General features: G+C 36.6%; 1 protein-coding gene across 10 annotated transcripts in view; it reads left to right on the top strand.

Moving 5' to 3' along the window:
* Window positions 1-21,246, top strand: part of atos (atos homolog atossa) — a 322,345-nt gene that overhangs the window by 165,201 nt on the left and 135,898 nt on the right. For all 10 annotated transcript variants that reach the window (XM_090400982.1, XM_090400981.1, XM_090400987.1 and 7 more), the window contains exon 3: window positions 4,784-4,974. In XM_090400982.1, coding sequence (XP_090257108.1) covers window positions 4,784-4,974 — 191 coding nt within the window. The remainder of the gene's footprint in view (window positions 1-4,783; window positions 4,975-21,246) is intronic.

The raw sequence follows: 21,246 nt of genomic DNA, 5'->3' as shown, positions 1-21,246 counted from the left end.
ACTTCACACCAGATAGACTCAAACTCACCGCTACATGGGACATTGTTACCATCATTGTTTTCTTGTGTTTCTACCCAAACTGGACTTAAGTCATCTGCTATCATTAATAGCACTCCTTTATTACACTCGATCCAACTTACCATATCTGATAGCTAGGTTTCACTAATGCCAACAATCTTAGGCCACATCATATTCAATAAAGCAACAAACTCAACCTCTTTGTTTCTGATGCTCCTGACATTTGTGTATAGACATAATAAATTACCACCTAGCTTAATCTTATGTAGAACTTTCTTTTCCCCCTCCAGACATACTTAAATGGTCCGAAACCAAAGCATATTTTTCCACCCTTTCTTCACATACATAATCATGTTCGAAGACATTCATATCTTTATCATGTTTGCATACCTAGCTGAACTTCCACATTTTTCCCATTCTTCCCTTAATGATTTAGCTTCTCTGACGCTCTCTGCATTAGGTCTCAAACCAAGAAGTAATTTTTCCAAGCTTCTGATGTCAAATGAATTCAAGTATAGGCCATCCCTCTTATACAAGTCTTTTCTGCTATCAAACTCACTCCACATGTTTAAAAACTCGCAACCATTTCTTTGACACAGCCTATACTTTAAATCATTTGCTATCATCGCCGTCTTTCTTAACTCGGTATGATCATATCTGGGTAGCAAACCTATAATTTTTACTCTCTCATATTTCTTTCTCACTTCTTCCAACAGACCTATCATATCTTCTCTCATACTATATTTTTTGCTACTCAAATTATTAGTACCTACCAGAACTACCATCTCTTTTACTTTTCTTTTTTGTTTTTCAGTTATGTTTGTCACATTTTTAAATTTTGCCCCTAGGAAACTAGAAGTGGTGATTCCCTCAGTAAGTGCAAATTTTAAGATTGAATCACCATACCATATCACCTCTTTTTTCATAGATTTTAACTGACTTACCTTATTGTTATTAATATTATTATTACCAAGTTCAGTGCTTTCCTGTCTGTTCTAAGTTAAATGTTTTTCCACTTTTCTAATTCCCAGGTTGATTTTCTAATAATTTATTTTAATCGAGATATTTCTAACATCAGCTTATTCTCAGGTAAATTATCATCATCACTACAGCAGCACTTGTGTTCATCAGGACAAATGCTCTCCTCAGTAGTAACAATTTGAGCTTTAGACACAGCCCTGTTGTGATGAGTTTTTTTGTGCCATTCTTAAGAGTAGTCAAAACTGATAATATTTCTACAATTATGTTATAAAATGCTGTAGTACAATAATTACACTAAAAAACTACAATAATATACTAAAAATTCACCATTAAATCTAAGAAAACACTCAATAATTTAACAAAAATCGCAGATCTTTCAGTAGCTTTCTAACAGCATGTCTTTTCATGAAATAGCCTCAAACCCAAACTTTCAATGTATGCTTGCATAAATCTTTCAGGAACATGCAATCTCTATAATTCTCATTCAGTTTTATTTCCCTTTTCATTGATGGTACTATGATGAGAGTTATACTCCAAACATCTGTGGAATTTGACCCGCTCGCAAGGTTTTACGAGTTATACAGCATAGCTACTCAGGGCTGGTTTTATCATAGGCGAACCTAGGCAATCGCCTAGGGGTGCTAAGACTTCAGGGTGCCAGATTTTGCTACATCATATATCATGTATGTATATATATATATATATATATATATATATATATATATATATATATATATATATATATATGTATATATATATATATATGTATACATAGTAATCATATATGTATACAAATGTATTGGTTTTGATTAATACATTTTTTTAATGTTCATATATTATTTTTATAAATATTCACATGTGTAAGTGTGCGTGTGCTTGTGTGAGTATGACAAAATATATAGAGAGACAATCTATAGGGGGGTGCCAAAATTTTCTTTGCCTAGGGGCCTCAGATACTCTCAGACTGGCCCTGTAGCTACTGTAAGACTTTTATACCTCCATATTTTTATAAATATTCACTCATGCTCAAAATATTCTGGAGCTATTGAAAAAGCTCCAGAATATTTTGCCACCTTCCTGATATTTATTTCCTATGTTCTTACCAAAGTCTCACTAGGAGAGTTTCATTAGCTGTTCATAATGTATTAGTTCAGATTAGAACAAATGTTCAACATTTCTTTATGTCCTTTCTGTCTGATCTCTGAAACCTGCCCTATCAGTCTTGAAATGTCACCTGTTAGTCAGTGGCTTAAATTCTTGATCTTTTTGTCATATGTATTAAGAGATTTGGGCATCCACATGTGTGTATATTTGATTTTTGCATTTAATCGCTACTTTGGTGCATGAGATTAGTTGCAATGTTCATAGATGTGTTTCCTATAAAAAAAAAGCAAATTGACTGTTTCCCTATGGTATGTATTCATATCTGCACAATATAAAGTTTCTGGAATAGCATCTGCATAATGCTTTTCCTATTTTATCCATTCATACAAAGAGAATGTGTGAAAAATGAAAGTGTAACAGGAAGAAACGAAATAGACCTTTTCGAAAGGTTCCAAAATTGACCAAAAAATAAGGGAAACTGAATTCACCCTATGGATCCTGCAAATAAATATAGAGGGTGCCTCCCAAGCCAAAAGTGAACTACTCGGGAAAAATCTGCAGGACAAATGACATCAATGTTATCTCTGTCCAGGAACTACATATCAGCAAAGAAGATGAGATTACCAAAAGCTAAAAGATGTCTGCCAGAAGCTAAAAACTAGGAATAATATTATCTGGAAGCTTGTGTGTTTGAGCTGGTGGGGGCATGAGCCAACACTTTAAAATCTGCTGCCCATGCCTTAAGTGTATTCTTGTGCAGAATACTGTGCTCCAGTGTGGTATTCGAGTCACCATGTCAGCAAGGTCGACATGCAACTTAACGATACCATGAGAATCATCATGGGTTGCGTAAAGTCCACACCTGTTGAGTGGCTACCAACACTCTCTAACATCATACCACCAGACATAAGGAGGAAAGCTGCTGCTAACAGAGCAGGTAAAATATATGGGAAATAACAACTTACCCATCCATGAGGACCTCCCAAATCTACCATCTATTCACTTAAACTCCCCTGACCTTATCTGGAAAAATCAGCAACCAGATACATATTCTCCTGAAACTGAATAGAAGAATTACTGGCTCACTTCAACAATAAGAAAGACTTTAATGGAGCACATTACCTAGACGGTAATGGAGCACACTCAACTGCCTGAGGACAAGCCATGCCAGATGTGCTACCATGATGTACAAGTGGGCCTGCATCAATCCCCAACATGCGACTGTGGTGCTAATCAGCAGACCATCAATCATATTATTCAGGACTGCCCACTGCAGAGTTTTCAGGGCACACTGACAGACCTGTTCCAGGCTACCTAAATTTGTGATTTTTAGCATATAGTTTTGGTGTGTATGTATGTATGTGTGTGTTATATATATATATATATATATATATGTGGGTGTGTGTGTGGGTGCTAAAAATCACAAATTTAAGTTCAAATTGTCTCTAATCCATTGGATTGCATATATATATATATATATATATGGGAATAAATTTTTAACTTGGGTATATTGTATATTAGGATAACCAAGCAATTTTATATGCTTGGTTATTTTAGCACCTAATCCCAAGTATGCAAACAATTAAGTTTGCGCCTGAAACAAAGTTCAAGTCTAAAGATGGTACAACACCAGGGCAACTCATTGTAAAGGTGGATAAAGCTTTGATCACTATTCTTAGTATTTTCCCATAATGTAAAGCACATCTCACTAGAAGATGTATACTGCAATGCATTATGGGTGGGGTCACTACCCAGACCGGTTTCAACTTTTTTTGAGGTCTCCTCAGTGAGTAGCTAGATATATATATATATTTTTTTTTCACTTTTTCTATTTTTATCTTTCTATTTGCACAAACCCAACCCGTATGAAATGTATGTATGTATGTATGTATGTAGAGAGAATCTTTCAAGGTTGTTGAGTTTATGGTTATGAGGGTGTGATATTTTCTGTTTTCATTATTCCCATTTTCTTGTAAGCTCTCATGGTAGGTAGGCTCTAATAGGCAAAAATATATTTTTTGTATGGATTTTCTTTAGATGTAAAATTGAAGGTGCCCCTTGTTATGAGGACATCCAAAAATGAGATTGCCATTTTTCTCCAATTCTAATATGGATTACAGAAATGATATATATTCCTGAATTGTAAATAATGTATTCACCATATTTGAAATTCTGAGTTAAGTAGTTAAAGTACTGGCAAAATGTAAGGGAAGCATAATATGTGCCATACAGATTATAAAGAACTTTGGTGAACTAATTTCTATAATCCATTGAAGTTGAGAATGAATGCTCTCAAGAAAGGGGTGAGAGCTAGATTTTTCTCTCAGAGCAGTGCATGACTAGAATGGCTTGCCTTTGGAGATTCTAAGTGGTGCAAATAGTATGAATGAATTCAAGAGAAGGTATGACATGGTGTAAGTGATATGTGGCCACCCTTGTTGGGTCTCTGACTTCCGTGGAGGTCTTTTATAATAATAATTAAGAAATATTATCTTTTTAATTTAGTTAGCATAACATTATTTAGCATTGCATATGTCATTGTTTTTTGTTACAAGACTTAGATATAGATGTTTAGTTACTTTTCTTTAAATATACTAGTTAATATAAAAATATTTTGCCTGTTTTGCAAAATGTGTGAAATTTGATCTGAGAGAATGTTTTTTTTTTACTTTGTTTTCAGTGTCAGAAATATGAAAATATTCAAAAACATATGCTGCTTCTATGGAAAAATGGAATTCCCATGTCAATAGAAGTTCTCCTATATCCTGATTGCTGTGCATCTACAGGTACCCAGAATGTTGATACGTCTTCTGTACCTGAAATGTCATATATATTACTAGAGCAGTGGACCGTTCACATGTTGCCAAGAAGGTAAAAGATATACAGATATATCATAGAAATCTTAATTTCTATTCTGTTAATAAATATCCCTTTTGGGACATTTATTCTATTCCTTGAGTAGTTGTTGCTGAACTACTGAAGAAATGAAATTACTATAGCTCTCTGCACACTGTCCATCAGTGTTTTAATTATTAGTTAAACACTGATGGATAGATACAGGGTTATTGAATGGTGATATTATGCTAGAGAAATTATTCAATATAATTTGTAGGTTGTTGCATATAAGAATGATAAAATGCGGTTAAAATAGTCAGCAATTTCAGATTCTTATTACATGGAGTCCCAGACCTCATTGTGAGAGGCCAGTCTACACCACAAGCCACTGTTCACTATGTTACATAACCCACCTTATACACTATATAAAATCTATCTAACTCCTCTAACATACTACATAATCCACTGTCTGCCTGAACCCTCTACACAATACATAGTATTTCTGTCAGTTAATTGCATGTCTTTTCTGGTCTGTTTGGCTAGAAATATCATTATTTCTAGTCAAATGATGAAAAATCAGTATTATCTTCATATGAAATAGGCTAAATCATCTTTCGAAAAAAGTTCATATAAAGATTCCTAGTATCATGATGAGAATTGAAGTATTTTTCATCAAAGTGTGCAAGTTCTGTCATTCTTCCAAATGCGGTATGTAAGCACTAAAAGAAAAAAATACCCAGTAAGAAATACAAGAATATGAATGTGACTATGGCAGTGATGCAAGATTAAAATATTGATGAGATAGCAGCAATGATAGACTTTGCAATTACTGTCGTAGACTTTCAGCAGAACAGTGTGAGAAGAAAGGAAGATAATGTGCTGCCTTGGTAATTAAATGTTACCAAGAAAACAGAGTTAAGAAAACAGTCATTCTTACTGCCAATACCTTCTTAAATATGTAGAAGAGATGTCTGAAATATGCAGATGCTGATAGAAGAGATGAGAGGTTGTTTTTTGGGTAGGTATGAGAGTATTGGAACAGGGGAAAACTAGCTTGAGAGTAGAGTATGTGTGAAATACTGCAGAGAGTAATAACAAGCAGAGAAATACTGACAGTGCATTGTTTATATATGAATATACAGGTAATGGACAAAAAAATGGAAACAGTGACACATTTTGATTGCTATGCCATTGGTCTGTCGTGGGCATCTAGTGCAGCCTATATTCTTCGAGAGATAGACTCTGTCAGTGCTTGGAACCCAACAGGAGGAATATAGGCATTTCTGACAGAAACTGGATCAATTTGACTTTGTTCTTTGGAGGTGGCACAAATGTTGCTTGAGAGCTTGCTCGAAAATGTCCCATAAACGTTCTACAGGATTTAAGTCTGATGATTGGGATGGCCGTGGCAGACAGGACACCTCACCATCATGTTCTGCAAACCACTGGGTGACTACATTTGCTTGATGAATGGGAGCATTATCCTGTTGAAATGTGGCTGGCTGCATAGGAGAAAAGGGTGTCAACATGGGATGAAGATACCACTTATGATTGAAAGATAACATGCAGCATTCACTTTACCTTCCAGTACAAGTGGGCCCAAGCCATGCCATGAGAATGCTCCCCAGACCATTACAGAAGCACCAAAACCTTTCACAGTTGGAAAAAAGCACTCTGGCTGGTAATCTTCCTTTGGCTGACGTCACACGTGTTCATCATTTTGCAACAAAAAGTGTGAACATGTATGTCGACTACTATGCTGACATAACCTTAGACATGTTCCTTGATTAATATGTGCAATTTCAGCTGTTTTGGTCACAGATGCGCATGCCAGCCTGGCTTCGACAATCACTCCCCTTTCAAAGTCACTGAGGTCCCCTCTGGATTCCATTCTAGCATGCAGCAAACAGCAGCAGCACTCAGTGAGTACATGCCCTGACATTCTTAGGGGCATGTACTCCCGACATGCCCCTAGGAATGTTGGGAGTACATTTGCATATCATCTACATGTTTTTACTGATATATGGTATTAATGTACTATAAGTTGATCAACTAACCTCTCGTATATGGACTCAACATTATAAAAAGGAAAAAAAAAACTGTATTTGGTGAATTGTAGATGCTGCATTGCAACTACCGATAACATAACCTGATAGTTCAGTGTTTCCATTTTTTTGTCCTTTACTTTGTCCATCTCTCTCTCTCTCTCTCTCTCTCTCTCTCACACACACACACACACACACACGGACACATGGAGAGAGAGAGAGTCTTGCCATAAATACTGTTACAACTTCCGCATAGCCCTATGCTTACTGTCCACAGAATTGCACAAGCCCGGTTTCTTTAGCAGCACTGTATGGATTAACATGCAGTGGGGAGATTATGAGAACCATGTATGAGTAACAGCACTTTACAAGGTTGGAATGAAGCCACCTGTTATTTTCAACATGCTAAAATCACTTAGGATCAGTAGGATGTTTGTATATCAGACTATTAACTGTTATAACAATACAGAAGCCCTATCTAACTGCACAAGGACAGGTCAACCATCCTGCATAAGGATGCAACAGCTTTTGAGGGCTGTGAAGACATGCCTCCACCGTAATCCTGTGAGAACATAGAAAGTGATGTCACGAGAGATGAATTTTTCACAGAGAATGATGTCACTTGTACTAACTGATGACCTTGGGATGAGAACCTGTTGTCATTCTGTTGGACACTTCCTAACACCACAACTTAAATAATTTGCAGAGGGTGATAAAATCAAAGGCACTTCTCTAGCGGTGCAAGAACAATAGAAACAGACATATCTTCTTCACAGATGAGAAAATTTTCACCAATGAATCGTTTTAACTGCTAAAACGATTGGGTATATGCCCTGGATATATGCACAGCATGTGCCATAGCACCTAGGATTCAGAGGTCATTACCCCACGTCAGTGATGGTTTGGTGTGTGTGTCATGTATTAGGGGAATATCCAAAGTGCATTTTTGTGAGAAAGTGGTAAAAACCTCTGTGAAAGTGTATGAAGACACCATACTGAAACCTACTATGGCATGGCCCCAAACAACACCTTGTTTTATGGTAGGCAATGGACCTTCCAACAGGACCCTGCACACAAGGTGAGAACCACACAATAGTTGTTGTAGGCAAATGTGCCTGACCATATATCACCATCTGATTGGCAGTCTGGAAGTCTTGATCTGAATCCGTTGGACTTCAAATTGTGGTCAGAGCTTGAGAGAGAGAGTAGCCTGCAAGAAATGACACCCCAGCATTGCCAGTCTGAAGGTGGATTTGGAGTGAGCAGTGACAGCATTTCCATTGGATGTTGTGTGTGTGTGTGTGTGCTGCCATCAATATGTGACCTAACAGACTTTGTGTGTGTGGGGGGGGCAAAAGGAGGATGTTTTGAACAGTGAGTGCTGCTATATGCACGTTATACATCTGGTTTATATGTGCTGAAAGCTGTAAATGACTTACTGATAGATTAAACGTTTATGCACTGTTCAAATTGTAACAGTATGAATGTAGCAGTATGAATAAAAGGAATGAATTTGTGGTAATGATAGACTTGGTCTGTTGAAAAATTATAGATATCAGTTAGACAGGGTTAATAATGATGATGTCCTGATACACACCATAGGATTGCATATTTCAACAGAACAGGGGTTCTGGAATGGTTACTGATGATAAGTGATCAGTTGTGCCCCTTTCATAGTAGAGAACTGGGAGGAAAATGGCAGTGGTGGCCATGAGAGTGTATGGTGCAAGTAAGTCTTTATAATCATCTGCCTTATAATTCCACACTAATTCCTTTCTCCTCAATACTTCTATATGCCTGTACATTCTCCAAGTTCAGACTACATCAGCCACTCTCATTAACTAGGAGGCAAGGATAACCTCTTGATCACAATCAGATCCTCTGATGGCATTTTATTTAATACAATACTCTTGATTCTAATGTTCTTTCACCACATGCTGCCCAAGATTCCAGAAATTTCTGACATTCCAGAAATGGTCACTTAATACTGCATGCTCTTTCTATTGTCCAATTTATATTATAATTAAAATTCTCCATAATGATCAATTGCTTTGCATTTACCAAAGTACCGTATATTGTTACGTATAATGCGAAAAATGTATGGTCTAAAGTTAGTGGTTTGCATTATATGCAGATCTTAAAAAATATAACATCTTATTAGACCTGCACGCACAATATATACTACCTAATGCCTATGCAACCAAATCTACTTGACCCACTCACATTCAGCGACTGAGCTTGCATCGTATCTGCGCATAAAGCCAGTAATGTAAGTAGTGCTAATATCCCGCCCTCTTGTTGGGATATTAGCACATTTATATCGGTTTAACCACAGTTCATTTTAAATATTATTCGTTAAACAAACATAGCCTGAAAATGAGGCAACAGAAATGTAAACGTTCATCTTTTGAAACAGGATTTAAATTGCATGTCATACAGTTTGCACAATAACAGTGTTGCTATGAGAGAATTTGGTGTAGCAGAGAGTAATATTAGACTTTGGCGTAATCAAATACACAGTCTTGAAAAAATCCCCAAAATGAAATGTGCCCGTCGTGGAGATGTAGCATCCTTTCTAGAACTCGAAGGAGAGCTAAACGAGTGGATTTTGACGCAACGACAAGATGACATTACAGCAACAAGAAATGCAATTCATTTTCGAGCTCTACAACTCAAGAATGATAAATTCAAGGACACACACCAAGTATTTCATCTTTTCTTGCTTTGCCTGGATGGTGCAACAGATTTATGAAATTGTAATGTCAATGCAAAGCATTAACATTAAAACACAGAACAAAAATTGCGCAGAAGTTACCAAAGCAGCTTGAAGAAAAAGTGGAGTCCTTCCATAAATTTATCATAAAATTACGGAAGTGTCACGGATATGAACTTTCCCAAATAGGCTATATGGATGAGACGCCCATGTACTTGGATATGCCTGGGAATTGAACAGTAAACTCAGTTGGTGAAAAGAGTGTCCTCATAAAAACAATGGGACATGAAAAAATGCATTTTACCATTGTTCTAGCAAGCATGGCAGACGGAACCAAATTAAAGCCGACAGTGATATTTAAAAGGAAGACAATTCTGAAGCATATGAAATTTCCACCAGGTGTCTTTTTTCGCACCAATCAGAAAGGTTGGATGGATGAAGAAGGTGTACAATTGTGGCTGGATCAAGTATGGAACATACGTCCAGGCAGCTTGTTACATCAACAAAGCATGCTAGTCTGGGATATGTTATTATTATTATTATTCAGTCCTCCATGGAGTCAAACGACTCGTCGTGGGAGGTCCTTCCTAAGAAACACAAAGTCTATCAAGACTCATCGAGGGGAAGTCTCCTCCCCCCTAAGAAACACAAAGTCTATCATACCACTCCTTAAACTCATTGACCATTCTCGCTCTCACCACTCCATCAGTCAGTGCATTCCATGGTTCAACCACCCTCCATGCAAAGAAACCACTCCTCACCCTCTTGCTCACAGTTTCCTTTCGTAACTTCCAGGGATGGGCCTCTTGTCATCACTGCTTTCTGCTGTTCAACCAAGCGAAAGAATTCTCCAGTGTCAACCCTGTAACCACCTCTCAACAGTTTAAAAGTCTCAATCATATCACATCTCCTTCTTCTGTCCACCAAACTCTGCAGTTCACATTCCCTCAGCCGATCCTCATAACTATCATTGTACAGTCCTGAAACCATCTTTGTTATCTGCCTTTGTACCCTTTCCACAGTTAATTTATCCCCTTCAAATCCTGGGGACCAAATCTGAGAACAATAGTCTAAGTGGTCTGATCAGGGTCTTATACAACGGAATGATAACTGTTTTATCTCTGCAGCTCAGTGTCCTTCTCATTATTGCAGCAATCCTCTGTGTTCCCTTTGCCACCTTTGCAATATGTCCCCTAAATTTCAGGTTTCTATCAATCATCAACCCCAGATCTCTTGTCTCCCCTACTTCCTTCAGTATAACTCTTCCCATAGAGTATGCAGTGTCCCATCGATGTTTCCCAAACCTCAAGACCTTACATTTTGCTGCATTAAACTGACAACCCCATTCATTTACCCATCTATCTAGCTTATTCAAATCCTCTTGCAGGGCTGCCGCATCTGCACTATTACTAATAATCTTTCCCAGGTTCGGATCATATGCAAACAACTGAACATCCCCTTGCAATCCACTGACAATGTCATTGATAGACAGGTTAAACAATATAGGTCCTGGTACTGGTCCCTGTGGGACCCTGCTTGTAACCCTGTGCTTCCTTGAAACTGCCTCACCATACACAACTCTCTGATACCTATCAGACAACTATTCCTGAATCCAATTGACCAATCTGACATCCAGACCCATGTGCTGCAACTTAAATATCAGCTTATCATGTGGCACCCTGTCAAATGCCTTCGTAAAGTCTAAGAAAATTGCAGTATATGCCTTTCTCTGATCTAATGCTCTTGTAACTTTATCATAAAATGCTAGCATATTGCTCAAACAAGCGTGCAATTCACAAATCCATGTTGGCTCTCACAGATAACATTACCCTCATCTGCCCAATGCCATATATAGTCCTTCACTATTTTCTCCAAGATCTTACTAACTACTGATGACACAAACTAGTCTATAATTAGACACTTCCAGTCTTCTACTGCCCTTATGCAATGGCACTGTCTTACCTTCTTTCCATTCCATGGGCACCTTTCCAGCAGCCAGACTTTTATTGAAAAGCCAGGTCAAAGGCACTGTCAGTTCCCTAGCACATTCTCTCAAAATTCGTGGTGAAATACCATCCAGTCTCACAGCTTTACTGACATCCAGAGTACTCAGTATTCAAAACACACTCTCCTCCTATACCGCTAAACCTTGAACCTCCCCTATCCCTCTAGCATTAAAACTGACTCCTCCAGGATGAAATACTCCAATAAAGTGTTCATTGAACAATTCTACTATGTCCACTGTATCAGTCACTCTTTTCCCATTTTTATCCCACAATATCATTCTTCCACAGTCATTTCTCCTCCGACTGGCCACATATCTAAAAAAATTCCCTTAATCTCCTCTCATATTCCAGTTTCGTTCCTTACCATATTAGTCACTCTTCTGGCCTGTGTCTTATACTCTTCATGCATCTTCTCTTCTGCTGTCTCCTTATATCTCTTCTACAGCCTCTTTTTCGCATGCAATTCCTGTTTAATATTGTTTGTCATCCACTTTACTCCAAATTGTGTCCTCTTGTTCACTCGTGGTATAGAACTTACCATTGCTGCTAACAAATATTCTTTCATAATTTCCCACGCACTAATGATATCCCAGCCTTCCAATTCCTCCCTCCATGAAACTTCCCCAAGTTGATGTCTAAGATTATTATAATCACCTGCCTTATAATTCCACATACGTTCCCGTATCTTTGATACTCCTGCATGTCTATTCATTTTCCAAGTCAAAACCATATGGTCACTTTCTCCAGCTGGTGGGAGAGATGTCATCTCAGTTATTATCAACTCTTCTGATGCTATAACCAAATCCAAAACACTTGAACCTCTTGTTTCCTCTATTACATGTTGCATAAAACATTTGTCCCTCAAGAATTCTGGAAATTCCATTCCCTTATTGCTACATGCATCTTCCTCTCCCCACTTTATACTACTGTAGTTAAAATCTCCCATAACAATCATTCTTCTTGCACTTGCCAAACTCAACTGTCTAACCATTTCCTGGTCCCCACTCTCTGTACTCCTGGGTCTGTAGCAACACCCTGCTAAATATCCTGTCTTGCCCACCTCTACCTCACACCATATGCTTTCAAAATCATTAGTATCACTGCCTTCCAAAGTCTCCACTCTTAGAGGACATAGGTCGTCACTTATCATAAGCAGTACTCCACCACCACACTTTCCCTTCCTATCCTGCTGAAAAATGCTGTACCCAGCAACTTCTATTCCTGTTATTATATCCTCTTCTGTCAACCACATCTCAGTGTTCCCAATAATTTTTGGCCAGGCTGATACTATCTGCGCCACCAATTCCTCTCCCTTATTCTGGATACTCCAGGCGTTAGCATATATAGCATATAAATGTTCCAGGCGCATTTAACGGAGGCAAGCAAAGGGAAGCACTTGAGCTACATAAAGACCTAGCAGTCATACCGGGAGGTCTAATTTCCGTTTTGCAGCCGCTTGATGCCAGCTTGATTAAGCCATTTAAAGATCAATTACGTGAAAAATGGAGAGAATGGATGTCATCTGGTTTGGTGAAGATGACAAAGGGTGGGAATTTTCTGAGAACACCTAGTCACCAGCTGGGTTAAAGAAGCTTGGGATTCGATACCATCTGAAATTATTTAACACTCGTTTCTTAAATGTGGAATAAGTAATTCATTAAGATGGATCCGAAGATGACTTCATATACGAAAGCGAGGATGATGCACAACAAAATGGAGAGCATGATGATGATGACTACATATGCTACACTGATGATGCAATGCCTACAGATGAATTTATAAATGAAATGTTTGATGACTCAAAAGATGAAGAAGAATTTAAAGGATTTTGATATTTTGTTTTAAAATAAATATTTCTTTCGTTAATTCGTATTGTTTTATTTATAATGTTAGGGAACAAGATTAACAGATCGCATTATACGTGGATCGCATTTTACGTGATAATATATGGTAATCTGCCTAAACGTTTCCCACTCATCACACTTTACTTTTACTGGCTTATATAAAGTAGCACTAAATATTATAAATATGTCTTGCCTATCATTAGGATAAGTTCCAAATATTCATTTTTTTTTAAAAATATCAGCTAAATATGCTAACCGTAGAAGCCATTCTAAGACTAGTAGTCTCAAAAAAAGTCGAAACTCGTGGTCCATGAAAAAAAAAAAGGCATACTTCATTGTGGAGTTCAAATAAATGGCAAAGAACATTTCCTTGTGACAACCAATGTACTTGTGAGTGAAGCAGCAATCTCTTATGCAGGCTACCCATTTCTTCCCAGATAATTGAAAAAAAAGTTGAGACTTCAATGGTCGGGTTTTGATGAAATTAACCATTTGTACACTTTCATCCAGAACTCTTTTTAAGTCATCAGGGAGAAATTTAGCTATCAGTGTTTCATGGTGAAGACAACAATGAGTGAACTTACATTCTTGTGCAACTTCTTTTATATGACCTGCTAGTCCTGCGATATAACCACTCATTGCTTTTGCTCCATCAGTACATACAGAAATACAGTTTTTCCATTCAAGGTTGTTTTCGGCAAAAAATGAATCAATCATATTAAAAATATCCTCACCCCTATTAGAAGTTTTGAGAAGCTTACAAAATAAAATATCTTCAAATATTGCATCCTGGAATTTTTCGCACATAAAAACAAGTAATTGAGCTAGCTCAGCTACGTCTGCCAACTCATCCACTTGTATGGCAAACCACGGGCTACATTGAATACTTGAATGAGTTGGTCCTCAATATTACAGGCCATATCTTTAATTCTCCTGGAAACTGTGTCGTTTGACAAAGGAATGGTTCTGACAAGTTTTGCCTCTTTTTGACCAAGCATACAAAAAGTTATTTCTTCTGCTGCTGGAAGAATGAGTGGCTCAGCTATTGTGTGAACCTTTTGAAGGCTTACTTTGTAATATGGTTTAAGTGAACTTTCATTTTTCTTCTACACCAGAAAAATGCTTGATTATAGTTTTCTACTACTCAAGTCTTCTAAAAGATGTTCAAAATAGCTTAAGGGCTTATTTTTTAAATACTCATGTTTTGTTTCAAAGTGTTGCCATAAAAGAGATGGATTCATAGAATTTTGTGACAGAACTTCAGAGCAAACAACGCACTGTGGATTTGGTTCTACTAAATTTCCTGTCCATATAAAGCCAAATTGTAAATATGATTCATGATATTTACATTTTTAAAATTTTTTTTATGAATTTTTTTTAATTTGAATTGAATTGAATTTTTTCATTTGAATTTAATTTTTAATTTTTTTATGAACTACAAAACTACAATGCCAACAACAGAATAAAATAATGACCACTCAAAAATTTTACAAGAAGAAATCAGATACGCAATAAAACAGATGAAAAACAATAAAGCACCGGGCATTGATACTATCCCTACCGAACTGTGGTCATATGGAGGCAGCACATCAATTGAATATTTAACAACGCTATTCAATAAAATACTACAAAGAGGAGAGATCCCAGATGATTGGAGAACTGGAACGATTATCCCAATATACAAGAAAGGAGACAAAAGAGACGACAGAAATTACAGACCAATCAATTTACTCTCCCACACCTATAAAATATTCGTAAGAATTATACAAAATAAATTAAAAAACACCTATGAAGAACTGATAGGCACAGAACAAGCTGGTTTCCGAAGAAAGTATTCAACAACAGACCAGATTTTCACATTGCACCAACTAGCAGAGCTCAGCTGGGAAGACCATAAAGAACTATATTGTTGTTTTGTGGACTTTAAACAAACTTTTGATAGTATCAATAGAGAAATACTTCTTAAAGTTCTACTAAAAAAAGCAATAGATAAATACATAATACAGTTTCTGATAAAATATTACTCTAAGACAAATGAGTAATTAAGGACACACTCACAACAGAACCCATAGAGATCCAAAAAGGAGTAATGCTAGGATGCCCATTATTCCCATGCCTATTCAACATATATCTAGATGAAGTTGTAAAGAAGGCAATAGAAAATGACCCTGGAATCGGTGTCAATGGTTTAAACATAAATAATATCAAATATGCTGATGATCTCATCCTTGTTTAACTTGTTTATCAACAAAGGTTGATAAACAAGTTAAACATGACATGACAATAAATATACAAAAGACACGTGCTGAAAATAGGGAGGAACAGAACTACCATCTCAGTAACCCTAAATGGAGAACAAATAGAACAAGTAGATAACTTCATATATCTTGGATCAAAACTAACAGAAACAATAGATGAACTCAAAACAATCAAACACAGAATAGCGATAGGATGGACCATCATGGGAAAATTACAGAAAATCTGGAAAACAAACAAGATATCTAAGCAAACCAAAATCAAATTATATGAATCAATAATTATACCAACAGTCATCTATGGAGCAGAAGTGTGGATAGTTAAGAAAAGAGAGGAGAAAAAACTGCTGGCATTTGAAATGAAATGCTTATAAAAATAAATAGAACAGATTGGATAGAAAAGAGAACAAACAGCACAGTCAGACAAGAATTATTATATAAAAAGACAATAATAGAAAAAATTAGAATACAACAACTGAGATGGTTTGGCCACACTGTACGCATGGATGCAGACAGACTTCCTAACGTACTAATCAATATTTTTCCAACTGAAAAAAGAATACCCGATGACCAAGAATTACCTGGCTGAAATCAATAAAGAACATCTCAGGATGCAAAACATATACGGAACTTTTTCGGACAGCAAGGAATAGAGAAGACCGGAAAATCCTGCTCAAGAGAAGACTCAACCCATCTTAGACGGAAGAGAAGGGAATTTTTTTTATCACTTGATTGTTTAACATTTAATGTTCTTTTAGTTACTGCTGAATCCACCTCATGATGAGATGATGACATAGTCGTAGATGTAGAAGCTGATGTAAAATTAATCAGTATCAGTGTTGGCAACTTTGTTACTAGATCTAGCAACTTTTGAGCTCTCATGGCATACCTCCCCCAAAATTTTACCATGTACCCCCAAGGGGTACATGGCATACACCACGTTGAGAACCCCTACTCTAGAACATTGCTTCTAGACAAGTGACAATACATTATTTAATATCAGATCTACTTAATTCCTCATATACTTCCTGCTTGTTCACCACCATCAGTCCCTCCTCAACCATACCATCTACACTCCAGCTTCTTATTTGTTTTCGTGAGGATGAAATACACTGATAAACTGCTCACTGAATACTTCAACTATATCCTCTGCATAAGTTACCAATCATCTGCCAGTGTCCTACCATAGTCATTCTCTCTTTTGCTTGCCACAAATTGAAAGAACTTACTAGGATTTCTCATTGCTTGATTGGCTAATTTCTGCTCATAGTGCACTTTTGCTGTTTTTACCAACTGAGTCATCTTCCTGGCTGCTCTTCATACTCTTCATTCAACTGATTATTACCAACATTCATCTTGTGTTGCCTCCACAGTGTATTCTTCCAGATTTCATGTTTAATCTTCATTCATCCATTTTACTAATACCTTATTTAGCCTTTTTGCCTTTGGCATACCCTCCGACATTGCTTCTCCTAAGTTTTTATGTGATTGAGACATTTATGCTTTTGAAAGGTATTTACCAGATGGATGCCAGGTAGGTTTTTATATGATAGAACAATTGGAGGAGGGACAAAGGCAAGGGACTATTCCTAGAAGTTGGAAAAGAGAAAAAAAGTAGCTTTGCATGGAAGTGGTAGGAGAATGGGAATGCATTGCCTGAGAGGATAGTGAGAAGGTAGGCAGTGAATGACTATGACTAGTATGATTATTTGTGTTGTCTAAAGTGGGACATCCCATGACGAATCGTCAGCAGAGAGCTGAATAACAATAAAGAACACTACTAAAAAAAAAAAAAAACTGAAGATAAGGATGTTTTGAATATCTGAAGCAAATTACTTTGAACAAATGAAATGAGGTATTAATATTTGTGGTATTAAAAATCATCAGAAACCTGAAATATGTGAAAGGCAGCTTGAGTAGATGATATTCAACCTGAGTTGCTGAAATGGTGATATTTTGCTTGCCTTAGTGGGATACCAAAACAACTCACAATCCACTAATAAATTGTAGGTTCAAATCCCATTTTAGCATGGATGTTTGTGAATGTATTTTAAGTTTAGGGGAAGATAACTTTCATTGACCAGTTCAAACCCACTACTCTACTTGTTGCATGCCTATAGTGGCTTGAAAAAAATTTCATGTTTGGTTTCCAAAGAAGAGTTTTTACTTACCTAATCTTGTTCATTCACAGCACTAATGTGTTATTTGTTGGAACCTCCATTGGTTACAATTGAAAAAAGTGAATGTATAAAAATTTTGCAGTGGCTATATTGCATACTCACAAGGAAGATCAAATTCCAGATAACGGGAATATAGCTCTTATTATATTATATAAAAAGGAAAAGAAATGTGAATTGTATAAGAATTTCTTTACAGAGTGTTTCAGGAGAGATATTTATGTTTGCATACTTCATTAAAAGACAACACATTGTTTGTACAAGGAAAATTTATGAAGAATAAAGTTTATAGGCTAAATAGAGGACTTATCATTATTCTGTGAAAAGCAGTTGAATTCTTATGAATAACAAGAATCTGTTTTTAAGCTTTGTTGATCTTGTAAAAGCATATGGAAAACTTATTAAAAGTTTCATATTATAAATGAAACAATATTACAGAGTAATGTGAACTTATACTTAACTTGGAAATTGGCAATCAGAAATGAAGGATGTACAGGCAGATGATTTGTTAAATCAGGTGTAAGGCAGGATGGTATGCTATTATGCTATCACCGTTGTCATACTAACAACATTATTAACGAAAGTGGTATTTAAAACCTAGTGTTAAGCTTAATTCTTTACATCATGCAAATATAGGATATATAATAAATATGGATAAATAAGTATATGTTTATATATATATTATAAATTTATACTTTATGGCATGCAAATGTCATTCTCTTAAATCTGCTGCAGCCTAGAAATCTTTAGCCAGATTAAATAATTGCTATCAAAAAATCAGCAATAAAAAGACTTAAAAATATAGATAGACAAAGAAAATATCAGATTTTTAATAATGAACTTATACATCCTCTGTCCAAAAAGAAACCAAACTTTTGGTAGAAAATAAAACACAGGCCAATTATAATTATTCAAATCATTTATTTCAATCAATATACTCTCCCTCAGCTTCGATACAGCGTTTGGCATAGTCGATTAATTCATTAAATGAGTTTTTTATATCGGTTTTTGGAATACTGTTGAGGGTTGTGGTTACTGCCGCTTGAGCGTTTTCAGTGGTGTCGTATTGCTTTCCTTTCATCAGCAAATGAAGTCAGGGGAAGAGAAAGAAGTCACAAGGTGCTATGTCAGGTGAATACAGTGAGTGATCCAACACACAAACTTGGTTTTTGCTCAAAACTGTCTCACAATGTTCAAACGATCAGTGGTGCATTATCGTGCAAAAGTGACCAGCTGCCTGCATCACGATATTCATGCCATACGTGACAAATTCTCGCTATCAACCGCTTCAAAACTTCAAGATAGAACTCGCCATTGATTGTTTGGCCAGGCGGAACGAATTCTTTGTGGATAATTCCCCTTGGCATCGTAGAAACAAATCAGCATTGTCTTTACTTTTGACTTCTCCAGGACTTTTTTCGGATGCTCCTCTTCTAGTGGTCTCTACGCCAGCACGCTGCCGCTTTGTGTTGGGCTCATACTCAAAACACCACACTTCGTCACCAATAACGATTGTTTCAAGAAAATTTGAGTCCTTATGAGCTGTTTTAATGAAGTCCTTGCAGTGTTCAATTTGATACATTTTTTAGTCGTCGGTCAACTTGTGGGGAACAAATCGCGAATTGGACAGCCCGGCTTTTCGTCGTCCTCAAGCATCTGATGACCACTTTGAAATCTCTTAAACCACTCATAAACTTGAGTACAGGATAAGCATTCATCACTGTAAGCTTTTTGAAGCATTTGATGTGTTTTGGTAAAACGTTTACCAAGTTTAACACAAAAGTCAATTGCAGCTCTCTGTTTGAAACTCATTTTCCTACCGTTCGTCAAAACACGCTGTCACTCTTGGCACTATAACTCGGCTTCTAATGAAACAAATGTCATTAACAGTTGACACAACACTAATGAAGGTTGCCGCTTTCAACAACAAAAAAGATACAACAGGTGGCGCTACTAGTTTCTTCTATTTTCAAAAAGTTCGGTTTCTTTTTGGACAGAAGGTGTAGATCAGGTTGCATGTTAGACTCTTTAGACATATTTGAAGATAGCAAACTTTAATGGTAAGGCTCATATGGTAGGAAGTCAGTTAATTAAATTTTTGTGGAACAAGAGAGAAATCGTCAAGAAGACCAAGTTAACAGACAATGCTAAACCAAGTTTAACATATGGATCTGAGAGTTGGTTAGAAATGAAATTAATCAAGCAATGGACCATAGATATGAGGGTTTGAGAAAAATTTGAACAGTGTACAGATGGCATCATGAACAAGGTCATGTTAAAAAGGAGGATATCTGAAAAGAACATAACATTTGATTGTTATATTATAACATAACCAAATTTTTCTGAATCTGCTACACAACTGCATTTTTGCACCAACCTGTAAAACATACCACATGCAAAGGGAATATACTGTATCTAATACTCACTAAGAACCTTCAGGTAATAAACATAACATTCTGCTCAAGAGGGAGTTTTGTTATGAATCTATAAAGATGAAAAGTACAGGTTGTGTTTGTTCTGTTCTGTTTTATGCTTATGTATAGACACAGTTCCACACTGTACCATGTAAGCTTTTTAAACCAGATCCGAAAGCATAAGGTGGTTAATACTTTAAGTGTAGAGGACATAGGAGAGGATGGCTTAATTGTGAGTGAGCAGGGGGTATTTGAGGAAATAAATAAACTTGATGTCAATAAGGTGATGTGATTTGATGACATATCACCATGCATCTTAAGGGAATTGGCAGTAGCATTGGCATGCCTGTTTAATAAGAGTCTTACATCAGCACAGGTTCCATGGGAGTGGAAGGAGGGTAGCTTCAAATTATAGGCCAGTCTGTATATCTGGAGTTGTAGTGAAGGTCCTGGAGAGATTGGTGAGAAGTAGGATACAGAAATGGGCTGATAACAGCAGTATTCTCTGTGGTTTATCAACATGGGTTTGTTAAATAGGAGATCATGTTTCACTAACTACTAATTTATATACTACAACAAGGTGACAAATACCTTGGACAGGGGAGATGCATATACAGTGGTGTACTTAGATTTTTTAAAGGCTTTTGATAGACTGCCACACGATAAGTTCTTAAATAAATTGAAACAGATGGGAGTTGTATAATTGATTTCTGAGTTGGATCAGTGACTGGCTGACAGATAGGTATCAGAAAGTTGTATATGGGGTTGCAGTATCCCAAAGAAATGCCACAGGGATCAGTTTTGGAGCCATTTTTGTTTAATTTGTAAGTTAGTGATATTAAAATTGGTTTAAC

The sequence above is a fragment of the Typopeltis vanoorti genome, chromosome 11 (assembly GCF_054136105.1).
Source record: "Typopeltis vanoorti isolate ZY-2024b chromosome 11, IOZ_Tvanoo_1.0, whole genome shotgun sequence".
In the NCBI taxonomy this organism is placed as follows: Eukaryota; Metazoa; Arthropoda; class Arachnida; order Uropygi; family Thelyphonidae; genus Typopeltis; species Typopeltis vanoorti.
Note: the sequence above shows the minus strand (reverse complement) of the source record. Positions and strands in the feature narration are given on the sequence as shown.